The sequence below is a fragment of the Sitophilus oryzae genome, unplaced genomic scaffold, assembly GCF_002938485.1.
Source record: "Sitophilus oryzae breed Bouriz unplaced genomic scaffold, Soryzae_2.0 scaffold_847_pilon_pilon, whole genome shotgun sequence".
In the NCBI taxonomy this organism is placed as follows: Eukaryota; Metazoa; Arthropoda; class Insecta; order Coleoptera; family Curculionidae; genus Sitophilus; species Sitophilus oryzae.
In genome coordinates this window covers 1419354-1445666 of record NW_022147469.1, presented here as the reverse complement: position 1 = coordinate 1445666, position 26313 = coordinate 1419354, and the positions used below count along the sequence as shown (strand labels likewise).

The 26313-nt window shown below is 32.7% G+C and overlaps 1 protein-coding gene across 2 annotated transcripts in view; it reads right to left on the bottom strand.

The window, feature by feature from the left end:
- LOC115889764 (putative ferric-chelate reductase 1 homolog) overlaps positions 1 to 26313 on the bottom strand; it is a 76473-nt gene that overhangs the window by 20496 nt on the left and 29664 nt on the right. Inside the window, exons 1-2 of one of the 2 annotated variants that reach the window (XM_030909837.1) lie at positions 24400 to 24759; positions 5509 to 5759 (exon numbers count right to left, since the gene is read on the bottom strand). In XM_030909837.1, coding sequence (XP_030765697.1) covers positions 5509 to 5759 — 251 coding nt within the window. In that variant the 5' untranslated portion in view covers positions 24400 to 24759. Of the gene's footprint in view, positions 1 to 5508; positions 5760 to 24399; positions 24760 to 26313 lie in introns of those variants that run through there. The other variant, XM_030909836.1, reaches the window with a different exon arrangement.

Here is a 26313-nt window from a genome sequence, read left to right as displayed (position 1 = left end):
TTTGATTGTCTAATATTTTTAGTGTCTTGTCCTAGCCAGTTAGAAAATGCCCAAATCGTATTTTTAATCATATCTCAAATTTTTCAAATGGAACGAGGATGGCTCATTAGCATATTTGGAAAAAGCATTTTTTTACGATTAATTTGATACCATACACTTGGTATTTCGAGTCAAATTTTCGTTACGAACCACAAATTATAATTTCAAATAAACCATATGTGAATATGTTGACAGATGATATGCTAATCAGAGTAGTAGCTATTCAGAGTATTATTTTCTATCGAATAAAGTAAAAAAATACCGAGGGTGCCATTTAAAAATCAAAAGTTTTAGTCATTTCCGGTAAAACAGGAAGTGACCGAAAACAATTGAATACGTCAATCAATCCTAATTTATGTCATATACTAACATACCAAATCTTGTTTTCTTTTAACTGAAAAAATAAGAAAGTTATAGGGGTGAGCCACTTTTAAAACGCACCCGTATAGTAAATTCTTTATACTTTTTTATACATAGATTTTCAAACAAGTGTTGCTTTAAAACCAAATTCAGTGGAACACATTATTAAGAATAATATACCGTGTGGTGTGTTGGAACAAGGGACATAGAAAATCCCATGTAAATTGTGAAAAGGTAAAATATTATCTCCCCAGATGATTTTATGTAAAAGTTGTATTAGACTTTTTTAAAAAGGCGTTAAAGCTGTACTTTTGTATAGAATTTCGTCTCATTTGGAATAGTCATTTAAAAGTTATTTGCAAAAATCTACCATCAAATTAGTAAAATTTATAATACGGCCCAGAGAAAGCAACAATTTAAATACCAGCAAAAATGTGATTGTGTCATTGTCAAATTCGATGTCACATTTTGTTTACAATAATTTGAAGGTGCCAAACAGAGTAATGTTGTATAAAATAATTATGAATTTTGCAACTTCTGAAAAAGTTACGATGGTTAAAAGGCATTTTGCTGGGATAGTATTCCCGCTGTGTTAGTTGTGTTCACAGCTCAGTCTCCGGAAAGACTATACCAATATAGTCAACAGTTTAAAGAATAAACCGAAGTTTTGAAACTAAAAGTGTCAAAAATAATTGAACAAGAAGAAAATAAAAATGATTTGAATATTCTTCATAAAAAATGTCTATACCTACGTGGCGGATTCATCTTTCCAAAAAAATCCTTTATGGGTATTTCGCCACTGCACTGCAAGAAAATTTATAAAATAAAATAGTTATTTTTTGTAAACACTTCTACGTTAAACCTAAGCGGACACTGCTTGTCAGAAGTTATGTTTATAGTTATACAAATTTGCCTAACAAAGAAAAAAATGCTTAACGTTTCGGAAAGTTTATCTCTCTCCGTCGTCTGAAGCAAAAAAAATACACAGAATAAGAAAAAAACTATTTAAAATATTTAAATTCAACTATTCGGGAACACTTTACTTTTTTAAAACAGATACGTCTACAAGAAACCATTGATGTTCTGTTAAAATCATGATTATGCAAATTTGTGTGATGTGAGGCAAATTTGTATAACTGTAAACATAACTTCTGACAAGCAGTGTCCGTTTAGGTTTAACGCAGAAGTGTTTACAAAAAATAACTATTTTATTTTGTAGGTTTTCTTGCAGTGCAGTAGCGAAATACCCATAAAGGATTTTTTTTTAATATTCTTCATGTTGAAGAAAAGAAAAACATTGACTCCCGTTTATTGGAGATACAGTAGGAAAAGACCACAGGATCTTTCGCCGAACGACTTCTTCCTGTGGAGCACACTCAAAAACCGCTTTATGGGCATATTAAAAACAAAAATTTAGATAGACTGAAAACAACACCTCTGTGGAATGCTAAAGATTCTCCCCTAAACCAGGTTTGCATTGTGATGCGTGAATTTCACAATCATTTGGGATATTGTCTGGTTGTAAATGGGGAATTATGTAAATATTTTATTAATTAGTATATATTAATAAAGTTCCTTGTGTTACAAATATTTCGATTATCCCTTGAATGTATGTGGTATGAGCGAAGCCTGCGAGTGATCGAGTCATGAACAGCAAACAAGTCATACACCGCGAATACTATTCTCAGTTTATCTAATTCTTTTCTAGATGATCATTCCAATTTAGAAAAAAATTAACTGCCTTTTTAAAACCACAGAAATTCTTGTAAACAAAAAAATGTGACATCGAATTTGACAATGACAAAATTATATTTTTGCTGGTATTTTAATTGTAGCTTTCTCTGGGCCGTATTAACATGTTTAGTAATTTGAAGGCAGATTTTTGCAAATACCTTTTAGATGCCTATTCCAAATAAAACGAAATTCTGGACGACAGTACAACTTTAACGCCTCGTCAAAAAAGTCTAATACAATTCTTGCATAAAATCATCTGGGGAGATAATATTTGACCTTTTCAAAATTTACATGGGATTTCTCGCGTACCGATGCCACCACACGGTATACAGGACGACTCAACTAAATGTTTACTCCACAAATTGAAATGAAACATATATATTTTATGACATAAATAAACGTACCTAGTAGTTTATGACATAAATCAACGTACCTAGTAGTTTTTATTCAATTTTATGCTTTAAAACTAGGGGCCCCTAAGCACTATTTAAACTGACATTAAAGGGAGTCTAGGGGACCCTAAGCACTATTTAAACTGACATTAAATGTTTACTTTTAGCATTTAGACAATGATAAAAAAAATCTCCTGAAACAAATGTGCACCATCCATGTACCGGGTGGCGAACTAAGAATGGACGCCGGCTGTATCTCAGTAACTACGTATCGTATAACTTTGGGAAAAAAAATTCTAATAAGTAAATTGACCAAGAGAAATCGCTGGAAATTATTTTCAAGTTCGAAAAATGACCCATAGTGGGCGTTTCTTTAATAGCCAATCAGAAAACAGAGGTTTTCTCAAAAATATGCAGGTGAACAGGTATTTTAAATATTACTATTGTAATCTTCGAGAAATTTGTAAATTTTTTGATCTAGAGTATTTTGCTCTATCTCATAAAATAAAGTGGTGGGGAAAGGTTAAACTTGCTTTTATTAAAATAAGGATAACTCTGGTTTAGGTTTTGCGATTTAAACAAACTAGGGCTCGTTTAAAAAAGCTTTTCTTCCTTAATGATCTCCAGTATAAATTTTGTTTCCACAATTTTTTTTGTGGTACCTAGAGGGCGCTGTTTGACATCATAACAGATATTGCGCTTTTGCATAACAAAAATAAATAGGAGGCTATATTTCTCTTTGCATAGTTAAATAGAGCACAAAATTTCCAAAATATCAGCGCCAAACCGCAACTTTCTATTTTCTCTCTAACCGGAGATATTAAGAGAACAAATCATGTTAGGCTGCCGCTTGGTATTATATGGTCTAAAAATTATAGTAGTAGGCTAGGAAACAAAAAGAGGTAAATTGTTTAGGTCAAAATATCAAAACATATTTTAATTTCATTTTAATGCCATTTAATTATTATTTATCAATGTTCGTTCTTGATTCGACCCAATAATTAAAACCCAGGCATATTGAATCCGATGACCTAGCTGGCCATGGAAATATGCCGCTCCAGCGTCGCTATCTACTATAGTAAGTGGTATCCAAGAAGCCCCATACATTCATAGCAAAATAATCGGCACCACTGCCTCAACTACACCAACTGCATTCATGCTGATGAAATTGCATTTGTTGCAATTTCATCATGATGGATCCCCTAACAAAATTGGCAATTCATTTCTTAGAAATTATGGATAGTTCATTTCATTCACATAATTAAAAAAGTCCAATCATTTGCCATCCTAGAATTCTTGCGTAAACATTTACCGACCAACGGTCTTGGTGCTAAACTACTTGCATCAAGGGTAGATTTGGAACAGTAGTGCACATTGTTAAGATTCGCAACTTCGTTCGGTGCTATATGAAAAGTGACCCAAACGACATAAACTTTATAATATAATAATAAATAACACAAACAACAGGTAAAACACGAAAACAAGTGAAATCAAGGACGAACTTGGATTAATAACTAAATGACGTTACATGAAATAAACCCCTAGTTTTCGATCATACGAAATTCGATAGTTTTCTGTTAAAAGTAATATGGTGGCACAAAATTTCTAGAAATTTTAATAAAATGATTGTTTGTCCGACTTTCGAACATTTTAATCTGAGAACTACTTACGTATAATTAACCAATAAATTCGTGAAAATTATATGGATGGATGATAATCTTACATAAACACGTTTAAATAATTATGACGTCATTTTTTTTTAAGAAAATGCCCGAAATTCGGATGCATGAAAACTGAACTTAAACCTTTTGATATTTTGACGTAACCAATTTACCTCTTTTTGATTCCTAGCCTACTGCTATAATTTTTAGACCATATAATCCTAAGCGACAGCCTAACATGATTTGTTCTCTTAATGTTTCCGGTTAGAGAGAAGATAGAAAGTTGCGGTTTGCGCTGATATTTTGGAAATTTTGTGCTCTATTTAACAGTGCAAAGAGAAATATAGCCTCCTATTTAATTTATTTACGCAAAAGCGCAATATCTGTTATGATGTCAAACAGCGCCCTCTAGCTACTACGAAAAAAATTGTGGAAACTAAATTTATACGGGAGATCATTAAGGAAGAAAAGCTCTTTTAAACGAGCCGTAGTTTGTTTAAATCGCATAACCCAAACCAGAGTTATCCTTATTTTATTAAAACCAAGTTTAACCTTCCCCCACCACTTTATTTTATGAGATAGAGCAAAATACTCTAGATAAAAAAAATACAAATTTCTCGATGATTACAATAGTAATATTTAAAATACCTGTTCACCTGCATATTTTTGATAAAAATCCTGTTTTCTGATTTGATATTAGAGAAACATCCCCTAGCGGGCATTTTTCGAACTTGAAAATATTTTCCAGCGATTTCTCTTGGTCGATTTACTTATTAGATTTTTTCCCCCAAAGTTATACGATAAGTAGTTTCTGAGATAGAGCCGGCCTCCATTCTTAGTTGGCCACCCTGTACGTGTGCCTGCAGATCATATGTTAGCAAGATCTGTATTTGAAAAACTTATATACATTCAGGGTTTGCAGTTTTGTTGAAAATATTGTATGTTTATTACTTTAGCTTCACAGTTCAGCTGTTTTTACTTTCAATAAATAAAAAAAATATGTTTTAATTTCTATGGGTTTTTTAGTCAACTTTATATTTCTATTCAAAATATTCACAAAAAAATGCGTTTTACTTTATTTTTGTGTCCGTTCTTATTAATTTATTGAAAATGAATGATATTATTAATTCACAAGTTTGAATAGTGTGTTAAAATAACAAACTTTTTATAAAATATCTTCGGTATTTATTTTTAACTGAAAAAAAACATTTGGGGTCTATAGGACCTCAGAACGCTCTAAACGGTACAAAATTTCACCAACCCAGTTGAGGGTTAATAACTAATTTTAGACTAGTAGAAAACTCTAGACTAGAAACACTCACCCATCTGGGGTCCTTCCTTGTAATAAAAATCCTTGGAACGGCACTCCCAAACCCGACGTCAAAGTGACCACCACTTTGTTACCTTCTCGGCGCGGTGCCACGGTGTAGGGTGATATGCCCGCTTGAGGCTGTATGCCTCCGTGGAAGGGTACCATACTCTGGCATGCCGTGGTGGGAGCACCTTGGGGCAACGGCCACGCCACCTTGATGAGGCATAGCGACAGCAAAATCACGTGCATTCTGTACCGCATCTGAAAATGAAAAGAAATAATTGTAGATTATTGTTTTTTTATTATAGGTTTTCTTGGTTACTAGTGCATAAAAAGTTGAAGAAAACTGAGAAATGTGTTTAATAAATAAAGGTACTTATACGGGGTGCGTTTTAAAAGTGGCTCACCCCTGTAACTTTTTTATTTTTTCAGATAAAAAAAGGAAATTTGGTATGTTATATTACATAAATTAGGATTGAGTGACATATTCAATTGTTTTCGGTCACTTCCTGTTTCACCGAAAATGACCACAACTTTTGATTTTTAAATGGCACCCTCGGATTTTTTTACTTTATTCGATAGAAAATGACACTCTGAATAGAATGACATATCATATCCCAACTTTTGATATTCTCGCTTAAAAATCGTATTTCAATCTAGAGTTCCTACGTTAAAAACACCAATTTTTAATCAAGGAGCTTTGGAAAAATAGATCTGATCGTCTAATGTTTTTAGTGTCTTGTCCTGGCCAGTTAAAAGATGCCAAAATCGTATTTTTAATCATATTTATTTTTTTTTTCAAATGGAATGAAGGTGGCTCATTAGCATATTTGGACAAGGCATTTTTTAAGAACAATTTGATACCACACACTTGGTATTTCGAGTCAAATTGTCGTTGTAAACCGCATATTACAATCTCAAATAAACCATATGCAAAAATGTCAAAAGACATAAGATATGTCATTCTACTCAGAGTGTCATTTTTTATCAAATGTTAAAAAAATATCGCGGGTGCAATTTAAAAATCAAAAGTTGTAGTAATTTCCGGTGAAACTGGAAGTGACCGAATACAATTGAATAATTCTGTCAATCCTATGTCATATACTAACATACCAAATCTCATTTTTTTATCTAAAGAAATAAAAAAGTTATAGGGGTGGGCCACTTTTGAGACGCACCCGGTATTTTCATGTTAACAGAATATGAACGGTTTATAGTATACTAAAGTAATAGACATTTCTGCTAAAAAACTAAAGTGTTCTTGAACATTTGTATTTAGATATTATAATTTTTTCTTTGTTCTTTGTGTTAAAAAAACACAAAGAACGACTTCTGATGACAGAGGAAGATATACCTCCTGAAACTTTAAGCATTTTGTGCCGATTTTCTTTAAGTGGTTTGTTAATTTTTAAAATTATATATGTTGGAGACAGATGCCGAATTCGGCCTATGTCGGAAATAATTAGACATATTTTGGCGATTTGTCCATACTAAACTTGCCAGATGCGTGCAACTTCGTGGTTATAAATAGTCTTTATATAACTTCTTTGCGGAGGGGGTTAATTTTTTTTTGGTATAATATAACAACAAAAGATTAACACCCTCCGCATAGAAGTTGAAACCAATGCAATCAAAACTCTTCGGCGTAACTTTGTGGATATAGATAGGTAATTGCCTAACCTAACCTAACCACATAGGGAAGAAATATCTGACTAAGGCGCGGTCTCTTCAGTTATAAATAAATAACTTTTATCTAACAAATAACCATCTAAAAGATAAACAATCTAGAGCCTGATATCTGTAGGATATAACATTTGGGTATTTTCATACAAAATAATCCAATAGATAATTTGGAGGACGGCCGCCTACGGACCGGTAGACACTCCGTAGCCGTAGAGAAAGTGTTGCCAATATAAGATATCTGAAATTGAATTATTATTTATATATGAAAAGTCGATACAACAGACAGAGACAGAAACTCGGAATTTCAAATCGTTAGATTAAAAAGTGAGGTTATTGTTCAGTTGTCAAAAGATCGTCTAAATGAAAATAAAAACAATAAAATTCAACTAAAATATATTTTGTGTTCAACTCCAACTAGTCCTATTATGGTATAGGCTATTTAAATTTACCTTTATGGAAAAAGGGAAAGATAATTCAATTTCAGCAGTGGTGGTGGTGCAATAGATCTATTGATGGAATGCGATTTATAAGAAATTAAAACAAGAAAAAATAATCTGTAAGTAATTTATAGTTTAATTACATGATATTACTGTTATATTTATTATATTAACATTTTAGTACAATTGATAATAGAAAATATAGAAGAAACTGGTGAAGTGCAAGCAGAGATTTATAAACCAATCCTAAAACCACCATCTGGTAAGTTATTAATATTGAAAATTAAAAATAGCATAAGACTGTTAGTAAAAACAAATATATGTTGTTCTAGGGCTTCTCATAGTAAAGAAATAGGTAGGATAGCATCAATGATAGTAATTAAGGTGAGTTTTTATTTTATAAAATAGATAGCACTTATACTTTTGTCTTAATAATAATAAATGAATAGTACCTATAATAATTGTTACATTTACACATTATATGTACAAATTATTTAATAAAAAAAATTAAATAAAAACAATTTTGTCATATTACTTTTATTTTTAAGAACTCCAAGTGATGGAACTTCAAAAAAAAAGAAAAAATAAAGGAAAAATCTTGTCTAAACAAAATTGAACTAACTGGAATTCAAAGGACCACAATACAGATGTTTTATTAAGGTTTAGCTAGAGAGTTACTTAAAAAACAGCATGGAGAAGGGACGTACCGTATGATCGAAAAAAACGGCGTCAGCAATGGCTATGAAATAAAGATTGCTGTCATTTCATATGTAAATTTATATGGGAAATATAATCGATCATCATTTCCCAGCCAACTGGACGACGTTTTTTTTTCGATCATACGGTATAAGGTACATAGTGCAAGAAATTAAACTAAAATTGTAACACAAAAGAAATAAAAGCAAATGTGAGTTGAATAACAGGTTTTATAAGGTTCCTGTTATAATATAAATGAATTAAGATATGCGAATTAAAAATGAAATAAATAGTTTGATTTAAAAAGTTTTATTTATTTTTTACCTACTTTAGAGCTTTATTAAAAACTAGTTGAAGGCTGGCGCATCCGCCACGAGATCAGGAAAAAGAAACACTTTTTATTTTTTTTTTAATTAAATGAAAAACAAAAAATCCGGCGACGAGAGTTTTTAGAAGAGCCATTTAGCTATCTTTTAGTAAAAAAAGCAACTTTCTAGAGCAAGTCGTTACTTCAGTAGAGACGACACAGATAAACATTAGCATTTTATATAATATGTAGTAATGGTTTATAATTGAAAGGATTTAAATAAAATAATTTATAAATTACTGTTTTATCACTATTATCCGAACTTAATGCATTCTCTTCGTTCTGATGCTCTAACAGAACAGAGACTCTTTTTATTTTAACAGTCCTTATAAAGTCCGGCACTAGCAACAATAGTTTTTTGCACCATTTCAATGTGTTTATTGGTGTTTATACCCCATACGTTCTAAAATGATTATAGCCTACATATTCAGAATAGGTAAGTCTTTTCCAAATAATCTAAAATCGAATTTATTGGAATAAACGAAATCTTCAATAAGAACAATGTCTTGGTTATGTTAAGTAATTTTGTCAAATATCAAATAAAATCAATATCTCCTCATGCCTTTGCTCATGCGTCAAATTTTTATCCGACAAATAAAGCACTATTTGGCAGTTTGGGCGCCAGATAGGATATCTGGGAGATAAGTTTAATTTATCCAATAGATACTGTTATCTATAGGTGAAGATACGCGTTTTTCTGCTATCCGTCAAATAAAATATATCTGGCAGATTATAACACGCTATCCTTACCTGAAAACACCGGGGGTAAACATTATAAACACTACTATATCCTAGACGTATCCTATTATAGTTTACTGAAATTATGCTCAAAAAAAATCCTTAGCACGAAAGCTTTGGGTTAGTTTTGATTTCTTCTTTTCTATGAATATGTTTTTTGGGTGCTCTATTCGAAACTGAGATTTGCGAATTCATTATAGTGGAAGAATCTTAAACAAAATAAAATAAAGAAATATAAATTTGATTTGTTCGTGGTATTTTACTTATAACTCAAAAACTATCAACTTAAATAACCCTTCTTTCTATAATTCTGGGTCAAAATCGCACTTGTTCTACTACCCCACAACAGGCAAATATTCATTCGCAAAAAGCTGAAGAGGATCACGATATCCTTATTATCAAAAAAAAGCGTATAAGTTTGCCTCATTAATTAAATTAATTTATTAACAGTAGTGGGAAAATATATCTTTTGGTGGTTTTGATTGTTCCGGATTGCATATAGAAATACATGGAAAATGGTAACAGAATCGTAGAATTTTCTTATTAGAGAAATTACAAAAAGAAAAATTTCTCACAAGAAATGCATCTCAAACACTAGCTGATCCTCATTTTGGAGCCGACAAAACTGTCAGATCATATACTGATTCTACACACAATAATTGATTGTGAAAAAGAAAGGATTTTTTTTTAAATTCTTATAGAAAAATAATGCAACTGCTTGCAACCAAATACTAATGTTTTCAAAGATCACTTATACCAGAACGAGACTGCCGAAGTTGGAAATATATTTCTTATAGCTCTATATACCGGGTGCGTCTCAAAAGTGGCTCACCCCTATAACTTCAGGTGAAAAAACGAGATTTGGTATGTTAGTATACGACATAAATTAGGATTAATAATTGAGATATTCAGTTATTTTTGGCCACTTTCAATTTCACCGGAAATTACTACAACCCTTGATTTTTAAATAGTACCCTTGGTATATTTCTACTTTATGCGATAGAAAATTACATTTTGAATAGAATGACATATCATATATCAACTTCTGACATTTTCGCATATGACTTATTTGAAATTGTAACATGCGGTTCATAACGGCGAACAATTTGTAACAATTTGACTCGAAATACCAGGTGTGTGGTTTGATTTGTGTGGTTGGTGTGAATGAGCCACCCTTGTTCCATTTGAAAAAATTAAGATATTGTCAAGGTGTATTACTGGTTGCATAACTGCATACTGCTAAAATCGCAATGTGCTTTGAGGAACCTGGCGCATTCGCCAGAAAGTGAAGAAAATTATAGAATTCTTGAGAAAAATCTAGAAACAACCGCCAGGGGGTATATAAGGCCCGCGCTTTGACAGTTGGACAAGTTTAAAGTTTAAAGTTTAAAGTTTGAAGTTTGAAATCTGAAGATAGTCTGAAGTTTGAAAATACCGCGAAATACCGTTAGAGTAATAGTAGTTGCATAAGTTGTGTTGTAAATAGTATAAGTTGTGTGTACAGAGTGAAACAAATAAATTGTTAAGTATTTTATCGTGAGTTTAAATAGTGGACCCACGGAATCCATAACAATATTATCAAAAATACGATTTGGGCATCTTTTAACCGGCCTGGACAAGACACGAAAAACCTTAGACGATCAAATCTATTTTTGCAAGGCTCCTTGTTTAAATTAATAAATCAGTGTTTTTAAAACAATCATGGAACTCTAGATTGGAAATTTAAAATACGATTTATTAAGCGAATATGTTGAATACGTCAATCAAGCCTAATTTATGTCATATACTAACATACCAAATCTCGATTTTTTATCTAAAAAAAATAAAAAAGTTATAGGGGTGAGTCATTTTTCAGATGCACCCGGTGTAGAAAAAAAACAACCGTAGAATAAGATTGAAGGAAGAGAAGAATTTTGAAGTATCTTTAAGTAATTTTTTTTTGTTGAAGTAGGATAAATATGCTTACTTGTAGTTAAAGTATAGTATTGAAGGAAAGAGAGAGTTAAAATAACTTCTAAAAGGGGGGGTGCCAGTTATGGTACTCGCCCGGTCTCAATATTTCCCTTCCGCCGGCCCTGGGTATATTTAATTATAATCGCCATATTGTAACGTTTTTAGTTCGTTACATGTCTTTTTTATATATAATATATGATGTCTGGGGTCTATCATCACCGGATTCCCTCTCGTTCAGGCCGGATAGTTTATTTGACGCGTAATTTTTACGTTCCCTAGTCGCCAACCCTGTTATCGTTCGACACAACCCTGTTATTGCTCTGAGGAGGCGCTGTCAACATCGCTTCTGTCAACTGTCTCCGGGCTTAACCTCACTTTATTTGGACGCTCTGTTGTATCCAGCTTTTTGGAAATGGTGATTATTTAAGTCTTGCTGTATAATTTGAATCAGCTGCTATTTCGAGGCTACAGGGTAGAGTTACGGATGTCCCAACTTGTATTTGTGTTTTGCTGCACGTTGGCGTCCCTTTTCTTTTGTCCTCCAGAATGTCACATGGAAGAAAGGACATGTTGTTTATTATTTATTGAGCTCTCGGAAGTATTTCGAGGTAGGTTTATTTTGTTTATTAGACCTTGTTTGGTTTTAAACAAGAGTTTCATATTTTTAGGGTCCAAGGTACGGACTGTGTCCAAGGTACGGACTGTGTCCAAGGTACGGACTATTTCCAAGGCACGGGTAGTGTCTTATGTACAGACATTATCTTATGTACAGATGTCCTGTGGACGAGTGTCCCCAGTAAGAACGATTTTTTCTTACATCTAAGTGCCACAGCGTGGATGTAGCTTGAGTCCCATGCTGCTTCACTCCCATTTCTAAGCCTAGTCAGTAGCTACGGCTGTAAGGATTCATTGTGTCCTCAATCTGGCCCCTTTTGTTGTTTTGACCAACAGGATCGCCGACAGACAGTACAGAGATGCTAGACCACCTCACGCTGCTACTGTTTGAAGCAAGGTTACATAAAAGAACAGCTAAGTGTATATTTAAGTTCTAGTTTTACATTTAACATCTAAAACATTTTCAGTCTAAAACAATAACGTACATCTTAAGTAATATCGTACAGACTATGTTCAGTGGTTAGATGTTAAGAACATTCATGTCGATATAATCTTTAAAATATAATTTAGATCTTAGGTTTCATTGCATTACGTCTTGTAATGGTATTACTTTTATAGATATTATTGCACTATTTTAATAGATGGATAATCAAACATAGATTCTAGAATCTACAGGTTGTAACATCTTCGATTTAGCATCATATGGAATATATCAAATTAATTAAAGTAATGCTACATTTCATATTTTCTCTTAAACTTTACATGTCCTGTATTTTATCGTAGTTGTTTTCATTGATATTTAGTACGACTCTTACCACCACTTTCTTTGACATATAACCACTATATATTTACTAGAACTCTACAATGTCATGTATCAGCAAAGAACGTCATGAATAAATATAGTCATTAGTTTTAAGTATTATACAACTGTGTTTTCTTTCTCTGTACATGCCTGGCGCCCAATATCTATATATCTTTTGTTAATTATTACTGATTAATTTATTTTGACTTTACCTGCACCCCTTCATACCTGGAGTCTCCACTGTTTAAAGGCTACCCGTACTGGCAAACGTGGGCCTCTGCCACTATAAATCACAGAGGTGGCGCCCGAGAGATCTAGATTTACCACTAGGCGTCAATAAGGCTATTTTTCACAGAACCAAAGAAATAGCCTTACAACAGTTTACAGTTTTTTACTGCTCAGCTCAATAATAGACCTGGGTCAAATCTATTGCACCTGAGTGTATAGAACACTAAGCAAAATAGTGTATTTTAGTATAACTTAATAGCAACTGTTAAAATTGCCTTATATCTATCAAAAATAGTAGATAAAATAGTACTTTAACCCCAAGAGTAAATTAAATGAAAATATCCATATATATATTTTTTTCCTTTCTTGGGTATGAGGTTTTTTTTTATTAATTGAAAATGGAAACTTTTTTTTTATTATGCGACGTTTCGCCTCATCATGGTGGGCTTTCTCAGGCACTTTATTCTTGAAGCCGCAGCCGCCTTGCTACCACCAGTCTATATAGAATTCTTCTATCCTCTATCTTCTATATTCTTCCTCAGCCTGAATATCTGTTGGTAATTTACTTATTTCGTTTTGAGCCATTTCTGGCTCCAATTGAATCAGCAATCGACACGAAAGGGAATTAAAAAATATTGACTCAAAACTGACAACTAAAGAGACAGCTTTATTTACTTGTCAAATTACATAGAGACCAACGCCAACCCAGCACAATATTTTTTTCTACTCGTAATAAATTTCTTGAAATAATAATTTCTGAATATTTTTAAAACGTAAATGGAAAAAAATATTGCTTTATACACGACGATAAAATTGCATTATGGTCTCCAGAAATTAATTCATTAATCTTTTCGGTCAACGATAAAATACCATTTTATCGTCTTGTATAAAAAATAACTATTAAATACCCTCAATCAAATCTTATAACATCTTCAGTTAAAAAATCAAGTTTTCAGAAAACCAAATGTATACAGAAAACTTAATAGTATATGCGCATATTTTAAAAGCCACTCTGTATAAATTATTGACACAATATTTTCAGTGAAAGAGTCGCATGGAAAACCCAATGAGCAATAATTCAGTTTATAAATTCATATTAAGAATACAATTTACCGTAAGCTGACCAAATAACCTACTACGTTATTTAACAATTTTTATTAATTTTTCCCCTACAATCAATAAACCTAGTTACAGGCCTTAGTTACAGGCTTTATATGTATAATCTAAATTTATATTAAATAACCAACAATAACAATCATAATTCTATTTTAACAAAGCGTTTTTAAGTGAAATAAAAAATCTTTATTACAAAAGTAGTAAGTCGTTTAAATAACTACAAATATTATAACACAATAACTTTGTTTATTTTTAATAACAATGTACCAATAATTTAGCTGCAATACTAAAAACAATCACTTATCACAGTTTGGAAAAGAAATAGCCATCTTATCTGATAGTCAAGCAGCGTTAAAGGCGATCAACTCAGTATCAATCAATTCGAAATTGGTCAAAGAATGCATAGAGAAGCTGAATAAATTAGGCAAAGAAAACAAAGTCCTCCTACACTGGGTGCCTGCTCACCAAGGGATAGAAGGCAATGAAAAAGCAAATAATCTAGCTAGGAAAGGAGCGAACACTCCACTAACTGGACCAGAACCGTTCTGCTTTGGAAGATTCCATCCGCAACCTGGAATGGAAATCTTGCAATGTTCTAAGACACTCGAAGAAGTTTCTGAGGGCTTATGATCAAGAAAAATCACAGATCTTCCTGGGTCTGAGTAAGAACAATCTTCGGATTGTCACGGGGTTTTTAACAGGACATTGTCTCCTCAATGAACACCTCAGTAGATTGAAACTAAGAAGAAACGGCGAATGCAGATTCTGTGGGGAAGATGGTGAAACACCAGTACACCTCATCACTGAGTGCGCCGAGACGACAACCATTCGTGCCATGAATTTTGGTACGACTGATATTGGAGATGGAGAACTACCCTCTATAAAACCGTCCCAGATACTGGCTTTTGTCAAAGCCCTGGGACTGTATGATGAGTTATGATTCAAGAAAGGGGGACACAATGGATCTGTAAGGTCGAAGTGATTAACCCCCCTCCCACTCATTCTAAATTCTAAAAAACAGTTTGGAAATAATTCAAAATTATTTAATTATTTTTAATAATGTCGCGGTATTTTCTTCCTGAATAATTATTAACGTAATAGTAGACGTATTAATTATAATTACTGTTGTAAAAGTATAATTTCGCCTTTTTATTATCAAACAAATAATGTGTCTAATAATATAGCATGAGATTGCTATTTTTATGACTTACAATTATCGTTTAAAAATTCGTATGAAATTCCTATTATAATATTAATATTATTTTTTTATTTAGGTATTCTTCATAAGCAGCTTAAAAATAAGGTCCGTTATACAGGGTGTCTCAGAAATAAGTGAAAGTATTTTAACTGGTAGTAGAGTTCAACTCCAGAAACACGCCCATGAGCTTTTTTTCGCGAAATTTTTTTTTGAAAATTCGGAAGGTAGTAGATTAAATTTACATGAAAGAAAATCCAGAAAAAATCCAGTGGTTCACAAAAGTTTAGCAAAAAATATTTTTTTTTTGGAAATTTTCAAGGTAAAATAACAATCCGTTATTTTGGACTTATTTGAAAAACGATAAAGAGAAAATATGTTTCTTATATTGAGATCTACCACCCCTTAAAATACTTGCAGTTATTTCTGGGACACTCTGTATTTTATGTTTTTCCTAAGTCATCTTCACTTAAAAATTCTAAATGATGAAGTCTTATCTTGTGATATATAATTTTAAAGATCTTACTATCCCTAATCAAGAAGATCTAAGGAAGTGGCCTATACGAGTAACAAACCGAATCTTCTTAGGCACCAGCATTGACATCAATAACGTGTGAACATGCCTTAAGCTCCGCGCGCACTGAATAGGTATCGGCGAGAGCGAGCAGTGCGAACGGTGCGAGCGGTGCGAGCGGCGCGACCGACACGACCTGTCGGAAAGTCGATTGTAGCCGCGCACTGGAGTCGCACGATCGGCGGTCGAGAGTACGTCACCAGCATAAATTTGAGCATAGACGAGGAGAAGTTTATTCAAATTTAGTCAAATTCATTCGGCATTTCAAAAAATTATAAAGTATTATTACTATTTATATTTTTATGCAACTTTTTATATTTTATGCTTTATGATGGAAATTGATATTATTTAGATCTTAACCAAACACACATTAATAAATTTAGATCTTAACAAACCACATAAAATTAGTGAAATAGAGTGGAAGATGGGGATAAAATATACTACATGACTCTTAGCTTAACCGATTTTAACAAATTTGGTATAACTCAAAAGGGTTTAATTTGTTCTTTAAAAACAAAGCTAGATATGAAAAATAGTCAAATAAAACTTTTATTTCTAGTTTTTTAATCTAAATAAGTGTCATTACAAACATTTATATATCGCTTTTATTTTAAGTTTTTAAAATCTTTGTTTTAAGTCAGTAGTAAATAAAACGAAACTTGTGTTTACATTTTGTTTAATGATTGACGTTTCGACCAATTTTAATTCGGCCTTCTTCAGAATCTATAATATACGTATAAATAATTTTCTACGTTTGTGGTAAGAAAAAATTATATATTAAACACATTGTTAGTGATAAAATTGTATTGTATATTATAGATTCTAAAGAAGACCGAACTAAAATTAGTCGAAACGTCAATCATTAAACAAAATGTAAACACAAGTTTCGTTTTATTCACTACTGACTTAAAACCAAGATTTTGAAAACTTAAAATATAATAAAAAAGTCAAAGAAAATTGAAAAAAGAAAAAATATAAATAGTTTTTATAGTACCGTATTATCGAAAAGGAACGGCATCAGCGATGACCATGAAATGAAGGTCGGTGCCATTTTATATGTAAATTTATATAGGAAATGTCATCAATCGTCATTTCCCATCCAACTGGACGTCGTTTTTTTCTATCATACGGTAGATATATGTACAAATATTTTATTCAAACATAAATATTATTTTCTCTATTTGTACCTTTTACGGAGCGATCAACATAGTAACATAGAATGACTATTTATCAGCTGTTATTACTAACGTCAAAACAAACCACAAAAATTAAATAATATGATAAGTTTTTTGACGATATTTAAATTCGATTTTCAAAATAATGTGAGATAATCAAAACGAGATGAGAAATAAATGGGTTTAATCGGAAGGTTTTCTAATTCAGTTATTGAATTAGTGTAGTAAACAATATAGGTTACGTGCTTGTAAGAAATTTTTATCAGAAACCGCATATTAAGTATGATATGGTCTCGTACACTTTCGATTAATAATTCATCGGACATGTTTAATGTAAAACCGTTCCACTAAAAACAGTCGCTCGGCGTAGACTATTCGCCCCCTCCCATGCATTCTCTGATTTCGCCTGATGGCGCGAGTAACGCCGATAGCTCGAAGCGCACCGAGCGCACCGAGCGCACCGAGCGCACCGAGCGCACCGAGCGCACCGAGCGCACTGAGCGCACCGATGCGCACCGAGCGCACTGAGCGCACCGATCTGATGCGGTGCGCGGGCTTACATTTATTTTAACGTAAACTGAAAATTACGTGCCGCTCGCTCTCGCCGATACCTATTCAGTGCGCGCGGAGCTTTAATCGTCAGCACCAGCAGCCTGAGGGAGAATATTATTTAACCACTAACGTGTGACCTAAGGGACCCCGGTATCACAATAATTATAATAGTAATAGAAAGAAAAGAGTAGTTCCACTCCCCAATAGTTTCTGCCACCCTATAATATTCGACAGATTGTTGACAGCATACAGAGCCCTTCAGCTGAGATTTCTCAGTCAGGGGTCAGGCTGCGAGTTTGAATCTCAGGACAGAGTCGTTATGACGAAAATTAGTATGACTGTGTACTGCAATTTTGGGTGTCTAATGTAACCATCTTTTAGCCTTTTGTAGATTATACAGAGTGGCGCACCTCATTCGCCTCGGTTGATTATACGAAAACGGAAAGATATAGAAACAAAATATTTTAAGGGTATATGTGGGGAGACAATATGCACAATTTAAAATTATTTTAAAATATACAGGGTGTTTCATAACTAAGCTCCATACCAAAGTTATATTTTTTCTTATGGAACACCCGGTATTTTATTTCATTTTTGGATTCTTGGGCTCAAAAAAGGGCATTTATTATAAGGGTTAAATATGTTTAAAATCTTTAGTTTTTGAGATATTTAAAGATATTTAAATTTGCATGGTACAAAAGAATCGACTATTAACACCCTGTACATTACTTTTCAAAATTAGTTCTTGTGCTGAGTTTAAAGGTAGAGAAATAAACTTTACAGAAAAATGATATTCCTTACTTAAATTTATACAGGGCTATCAAAAGTTGCTGATCTATTTTAAGGATATATTTTATACAAAAACTTCCTTATTTCAAATGCAAGACCCTGTATTTTTTTAAATAAATCGAATCAGATTCAAATGCTCTTTCAAACTATATTAGGGTTTCCTATACTTATCTAGCTGAGATTTTGAATAAAAAGCGATTTTTAAATAAAATTGCAATCAAGATGGCTGGTGTCGCCATGGAGATTTTCTAGTGACAGTTAGTAACTATTTTCACAGTCGACATTAGTTTATGGACATTATTATTTATAATTTATAACAGTTTACTTAAATTTACCTACAATAGTTTAATAAGTAAATATTCATTATTTTATCAAGAAAAATAAAGCAGTATCTGTTGTCGGAACGAATAGATATGTTACTAGTGATATTATTTTGTGAGGAAAATTGCTTCTTGGCCTCAAGGGCTTATGCTCAAAGATATCCAAATAGGAATCTTCCCGATAAGCGTTTCTTTGAAAAACTTCTTGTCCTATTTCGCAGAGCTGGTAGTGTGGTTTATAAAAAACCTATTAACCATTAGGCAGAAACCTGTCGTTGGAAGTGAATAAAATGAATTGGCCGTGATTGGCTATTTTATAGAAAATGCATATATCTACAAGTCATCGTAAAAGAATTCAAAGAACTACTTCTTCGTTTTCCTTGATAGAATAATATACACATATTTAATAAATATTATTTATTAAACTATTGTAGGTAAATTAAATAAAAGTCAACTGGTATAAATTTAAATAAGTCCATAAACTAATTTCGATTTTGAAAATAGCTACTAACTGTCACTAGAAACTTGTCATGACAACGCTAGCCATCTTGATTACGATTTTATTGAAAAATCGCTTTTTATTTAAAATCTGAGCCAGATAGATATAGGAAACCCTAATATAGTTTGAAAGAGCACTTAAGTCTGCTTCCACTTATTTAAAAAAATACATAGTGTTGCATTTGAAATAACGAAGTTTTTATGTAAAATAAATATTTAAAATAGACCTGCAATTTTTGATATGCCTGTATACATTTAAGGAAGGAATATCATTTTTCTGTAAAGGTTATTTCTCTACCTTTAAACTCAGCACAAGAACTAATTCTGAAAAGTAATGTACAGGGTGTTAATAATCTATTCTATTGTAGCATGCAAATTTAAATATCTTTAAATATCTCAAAAACCAAAGATTTTAAACATATTTAACCCTTATAATAAATACCTTTTTTGGGCCGAGGAATCTAAAAATGAAATAAAATACCGGGTGTTCCATAAGAAAAAATATAACTTTGGTATGGATCTTAGTTCTGAAACACCCTGTACATTTCAAAATAATTTTAAATTGTGCACATTACCTCCCCACATATAGCCATAAAATATTTTGTATTCTTTCCGTTTTCGTATAATCAACCGAGGCGAATGAGGTGCGCCACCCTGTATAATGTTGAAAACAAAGTTTAGTTAATTTCTTTTTAAACTTGATCGTTTTATATTTATTTTTATATTTATTAACAAAAAAGGAACAAAAGTTGTGAATGTACAGTTACCCAAGCAAATAATTTACTTTTACCAACCTCTCCAATAAATAATTATAAATAATTTCGAAAAAGCTTACTTCGGTAGCGTTAAAAGATTTAATACAATCTATTAACCGAATTAAGACCAGAAACATGAATTGCACCTTTACTCAACGATAACAAATTGTTTACAATTAATTGAATAACAACAATAAACAGTAATAAGCCGTCACTACTAATAATTATTTCTCTTTCAGTTAATTGAAAAATATTTCAAATCAACGTACTTATTTTACGGTATTTGCAAAACTTAATAGGACTACCCGCCACTACTTTTCTGGTATTAATTAATATTTAAAGATATTGAGAAAAAATAAGCCACAGAATACAGAAGAATATCCGCGGAATACAGAGCCGATCTGATAGCTAAAGTCAATTCAGAGTTTTCGGAGAATCAAACAGATATCAAAACTACAAACAAATTGCTCAAACTTCCGACAATAAAAAGAGCAGCATCATCCCCAACGTATTCAACTATTTCCAATTATGATGTAGCCACCTCACATTTATTGATAATCTCTTTGGAGTTGGACATATTGTTGTCTATTGTTGGCTATGCGGGTCCAAATTATCAATGCTAATTTCCTAATATCATGGTACCATCTCAGGTTTAGTCTTCCTCTAGGTCTCTTGATTTCTTGTGGGTACCATGCCGTAATTTTTGAGGTCCATCTGTTGTCCGTCCTTCTTGCCAGGTGTCCTGCCCATCGCCACTTGAGATTTGATTCTGTGGATGACGTCTATTATCTGTGTCCTGTTGTCGTATCCCCTCTAGTCTTTTACGGTCTCTCTTGGTTATTACCAGCATATATTTCGTTCCATTGAGCGTTGTGCGACCTGCAGTTTCCTTATAATACCCGTTTTAGGGCAATTTCGCACCAACACAATCCAGTCTAGTCCCGTCAGATTCAGTCTAGTCCAGTCAAATCACTACAGTCCACTGCTTTCACACCAAACGCGTCCGACGTTTCTTGATGCCATTTTTTTAACGTGTTTTCAGCAAAAATAAGGAGTTTAACAACTAAACGCTTTGAAAATGGATGAGATTCTTAAAGTAATAATTTTACGTCGATTAGAAAAAAGAAGGCGAAGGAGAAATTTATTTTGGATACATCCCATTCATAATAGAAGACTAGTTTTCGGATGTTTTAGTCACTTATTTCCCGATTTATTAGATGATGCCAAGAAATATCGCCTCTTCATTTCTAACCAAAACAATTAAACTTTCCACATTCATTTGTGTACAAATATCGCAAATGACTGGCATAAAAATTCGACCGAACGAATTACTATCAGTCTTGACTTGTCTGGACGTGACTGGACTGTACAGGGTGGGTCAAATTCGACGCTTTTAAATGGAAACACCCTTTTCTATAGGAGATAGACGAAAACTAATATCGATGTCTGGAGCTCAATTTTCATCAAAAACATGATGGTGAAAACCGCACATCAATATCTTTTACCGTTTCGGAGTTACGGGGTGTTTTTCAAAAATGTGCATTTTTAACAAATCGCTGTAACTTTTTTGCTATGGAAAATTTTGTATTTCTATGAAAACATTTCCAAAGCACCTTTTTTACGTAGAATTTAATGGTTTAAGTATAATTTTTTTAAAATTAATAATTTAAGAGTTATCAACAGAAAAATTGATTTTTTATTTGGGACACCCTCTATATTTTTAATTAACTGTCAAGAATTTAAAATTACCTTTCCAAAAATATAGCACACTTGATATTTTGTTATAATCCCCTTCGAAATACAGAATTTTTTGAAGTTCGCCACTTTTAACTAGTAGGCTTTGGACCCCTTATTGATGATATGCCCTTAATGGAACTCGAAAACATATTTTTCCAGCAAAATGACGCACCACCTCTGAACGCTGAAGTTATCAGCAAATTTTTGCAGCCAATTTCAAGAATAATTGAATAACTAAGCAAGATCCCAGCCGTTAGCCGTCGAGGCCGCCTGACTTAGTGCCCATGGATCTAACCCTATGGATATATTTGCGGAAGAATAAAGGTTCCTTATTCCGTATAATCTAGACAAGAATTAGAAATACTTAGCAGTTATGAGAGGGTATCTTTCACCCCCACTGAGTTAATGAATTCCGCGAGAAATGTTCAAAAACTGCCCCGTCTGTCCATAACAGAAGACGGTCGATATGTCGAACACCTGTAGCAAAATTCATGTTTGCTATTTATTTTTATTGTTATTAGGTATAGTTTAAATGTGTTGATGTTGGTTAAATATATTTTAAATTGTTATAAAATTCTGCATCTCTCATAACAAATATTATTTTCGTTTTAATTGATGCTCACAGCTTGAATTTTTTGCATTATAGCCGGTGCCGTTCAAAGCCTACTCATTTAAAGCGGGCAAATTTTTATATATTCTATATCTCGAAGAGGAATCGAGCAAAATATCAAGTGTGTTATATTTTTGGAAAGATAATTTTAAATTCTTTTCAATAAACTAAAAATATACAGGGTGTCCCATATAAAAAATCAAATTTTCTGTTGATAATTCTTAAAATATTAATTTTAAAAAAATTATACTTAAACCATTAAATTCTACGTAAAAAGGTACTTTGGAAATGTTTTCATAAAAATACAAAATTTTCCATAGCAAAAAAGTTACAGCGATTTATTAAAAATGCATATTTTTGAAAAACACCCCGTAACTCCGAAAGGGTAACAGATATCGATATGAGGTTTTCACCATCATGTTTTTGACAAAAATTGAGCTCCAGACACCGATATTAGTTTTCGTCTATCTTCTATAGAAAAGGGTGTTTCCATTTAAAAGCGTCGAATTTGACCCACCCTGTACACGACGTGTTTTGTTTGAAAACAACTTTCGTTTCCGCATTTGTTTTTCTCATGACTGTCCTAGATTGGATTCAGCAACGTCCGACGTGACTGGATTGGACTGTGTTGGTGCGAAATGGCACTTAAGTGTCCAGATTTCGTATAAATTCCGTTTTAAGTATCCAGATTTCGCAAATAAAAAGATATATGCAATAAAAACTATACCAATACAATATCATTGTAACACAATTTCCCGCAAATTGTGAGATTTATAGAACAATTGTACACAATATAACTTCAGTTGTAGATATTATCAACAACTTTCTGAGATAATCACGCAGTGACGGATACAGAGGGGGCCCATGGGGCCCGGGCCCCCCATAAGATCTGTGAATTGGGTTAAATATTAGCCTTTTGGGTTAAAAATAACGCCCTAAAAAGCATATTTGACGTTATTTTTTGTTTGGCCCCCCCCCCCCTAAAGTATAATATTATAGTTATAAAGTAATTCCTGTATCCGCCCCTGTAACCATGAATCAGAACTGTAAAGGTATGTTTGAGCTAAAGTTTCTAAACCCTCGTAGCTTCTTCTGGTTGCTAGATTACCTTAAAGTCACAATTCCTGAATTCCTGTATTGTTCAGATGTTAAATTATTTTTTTTACTATTAAAGATAAAATACTTAAAAACACACACTATCCATTCGTAAAAAAAGTCCGTCAGTTCTAATTCCTGCCATAAAATTGAAAGACAAAATTCATTCCTTTTTAGCATCCGCTGTTTTGTCAAATATTTTCTTTTTTTTTCCTTTGACAAAGCCATTGATATAGAGTTAACCTGAAATTTCTATTGTATTAGTTAATCATCAAAACCATCAAGTCGTACTTCCAGCTAACTTCTATGACGGGGTTAGGTATTTAGATATAAATTCTAATTTCTTGTTATAAGATAAGAAATTTCGGCAACAGCGTACACCAAAAGAGTGATATGTAGTGAATAAATTTAAAATCCAACCATCATTAAAATCATGTCATCTTAAAGAACATTCCTTCGACTCAAATTGTGTTTTTTTTTTGCAAAACGTATATTACTCTAAGATCATACAATCACCGTATATCACAAATTCTAAAAATGAACACACACATACAGGGTGTTCCAGAAATAAGTGCAAATATTTTAAGGAGTGGTAGATCTCGATAAAAGAAACATATTTTCTCTTTATCGTTTTTCAAATAAGATAACGGAGTTATTTTACTTTGAAAATTTCCAAAAAAATGATTTTTTGCAAAAAAAATGATTTCCTTTCTTGTAAATTTAATCTAATACCTATGTTGCCATATTATCAAGAAATTATGTTTTTCAACTAAAAACTAAACAAAAACCAAACAAAATTTCAACAAATTTCAAATTTTCAATTTTTTTTTTCGCGAAAAAAACTTCATAAGCGTGTTTCTGGGGTTGAATTATACTACCAGTTAAAATATTTGCACTATTTTTTCTAGGACACCCTGTATATATCAATTAAACTTTTAGTTACGTAATCGGGGCGCTATAAAGTACCTTAATAAACTACTTGAAGTTTTCTTTTTTAGTAGCACTGTAGTTTCCAAAGATTCTGTTCTACAAATATCCCTCGTCGAAAACTATTGTTTTAGTTAATTTCAATAAAATCACCAAACCAACAGCACTGAAACTGACACCCGCGTTCACTTCACTGACCACCTAATCAACATAAAGTGTGGTCAACCAAAACCGAGAAAGGTATTGTAATATTCTATACACTTCTTTACTTCTTCGACTATCGAGTCAACTTACGGGTTGTATTCACGACATACGTTGTAAAGACAAACAAAAAGAGTTAAAGGAAGAGATTGTACGAAGTCACGAGCGCGACTGCAGCGGGCGGCAAGCTTGCTATTTTGTTTGAACGCAAAACTTATCGACGGACCGCGTCCTTCGTATTTCCGAAACGTGAATCACATTTCAAGGGAATTCCGCGTGCTTAAGTATTCTTGAAAGGGGCCGGTCGCGGTCGGCTCTGACCAGCAGATTCTAAATGGATCGCGCTTTGGCTGGTGGGTTTGAAAATTACAGCAAGTATAGCGAGTTGAACTATTGATCGTTCTAAGAAAATTAAGTAGGATTTTAAGATAAAAACTGTGAATTTATATAGTATTTTTAATACCTATTTAGAGGTACCAGCCGTTTTAGTAACTTAACGTATGCGGCTTCTTGAACCATCTGAACCCGCATGAAAAACTGGAACTTTTAGTGCTTTGGACGCTTTTTGAATTGCCTTAAATTGAGATCCTAAATCGTTTTGAAAATAATTTACTACATTAAGTATAAGTATTTTGGATTCATCAGAATATCGCATTTTTATTATTTTTATATCTTATTTTACATTATGACATTAACATGAAATCAAAATTTGACGTAACTTTAAAAACGTGACATCTAACAAATTAGTTATCGACGTTCCTTTTTGTTGGTAATTTTTTGTTTCAACTGATTTATTAATAATAAATAAGGATGGTGTTATTCTAAATGGGTATTAAAAATACTATAGTTTCTATATTGTAGCTAATGATTACATCTCATCGCCTTTCACACGAACATTTTCTAAATTTTACAGGAGAGCTAAAAACAATAGAGGGTTCATTCACCAATTCACCTTCTATTCACCAAGAAGCATATAATGAGAAATATCTACGGCAGCTGGCCAGAAGGGCAGGGCTACAGAAAGTAGCAAACGTCGAGAGGAAGCTAAAACAGAATAAATATCAAAAAATACTAACAGAAGACACCACGCAATATAGGATCGGATCTGTTTTAGTGCTCATGGTATGAAATTAACAAAATAACATCCATCCTACAGGCATTTGCAGATTGCAGTTTCCAAAGTATATCTCTAACAAGCCCTAAGACAGTTGCATCAATGAAATAGATGATAACTATCTGCTCAGATGGATCAAAAAGGGAAAAAACTAGGTTAGTTCCACGAAGACTAAAGACTCAAGATAAGTGAATTATTGATAAAGACACCAGTATCCTACAGATGAAACTGGCAAGCATTTCTATGTCTAGAGGTGGGAAAATGGACTAATTTTTGATAGCAGTTGGAGCAGTAATAATTGCTATAACAGCAGCTTTCCAAAAACAGCTCTAAAGTAGTATAGCTTGGTTTGGTTTTGATTAGCAGCCATTTCTTGAAGCCGAAAGCAGCGGAAAGCTGTTTCAATCAAGTAACCGCAAATGTAGCAGTCTGCTAATTAGTAGACCAACCAAACTAGGAAGCAAGAGCATCAGAATCAGAACCAAGCCCATGGAAACTTAAAATTTATCAAAGCCCTCATGGAAACGTATCGAAGAAACAAGATCTTGTTTTTGTTCAAGCAAAGCACGATGTAGTAGCAATACAGTTTCCAAAGTCTACTACCTCTCGCAATGAGGACAGAATCGTATTCTACAAAA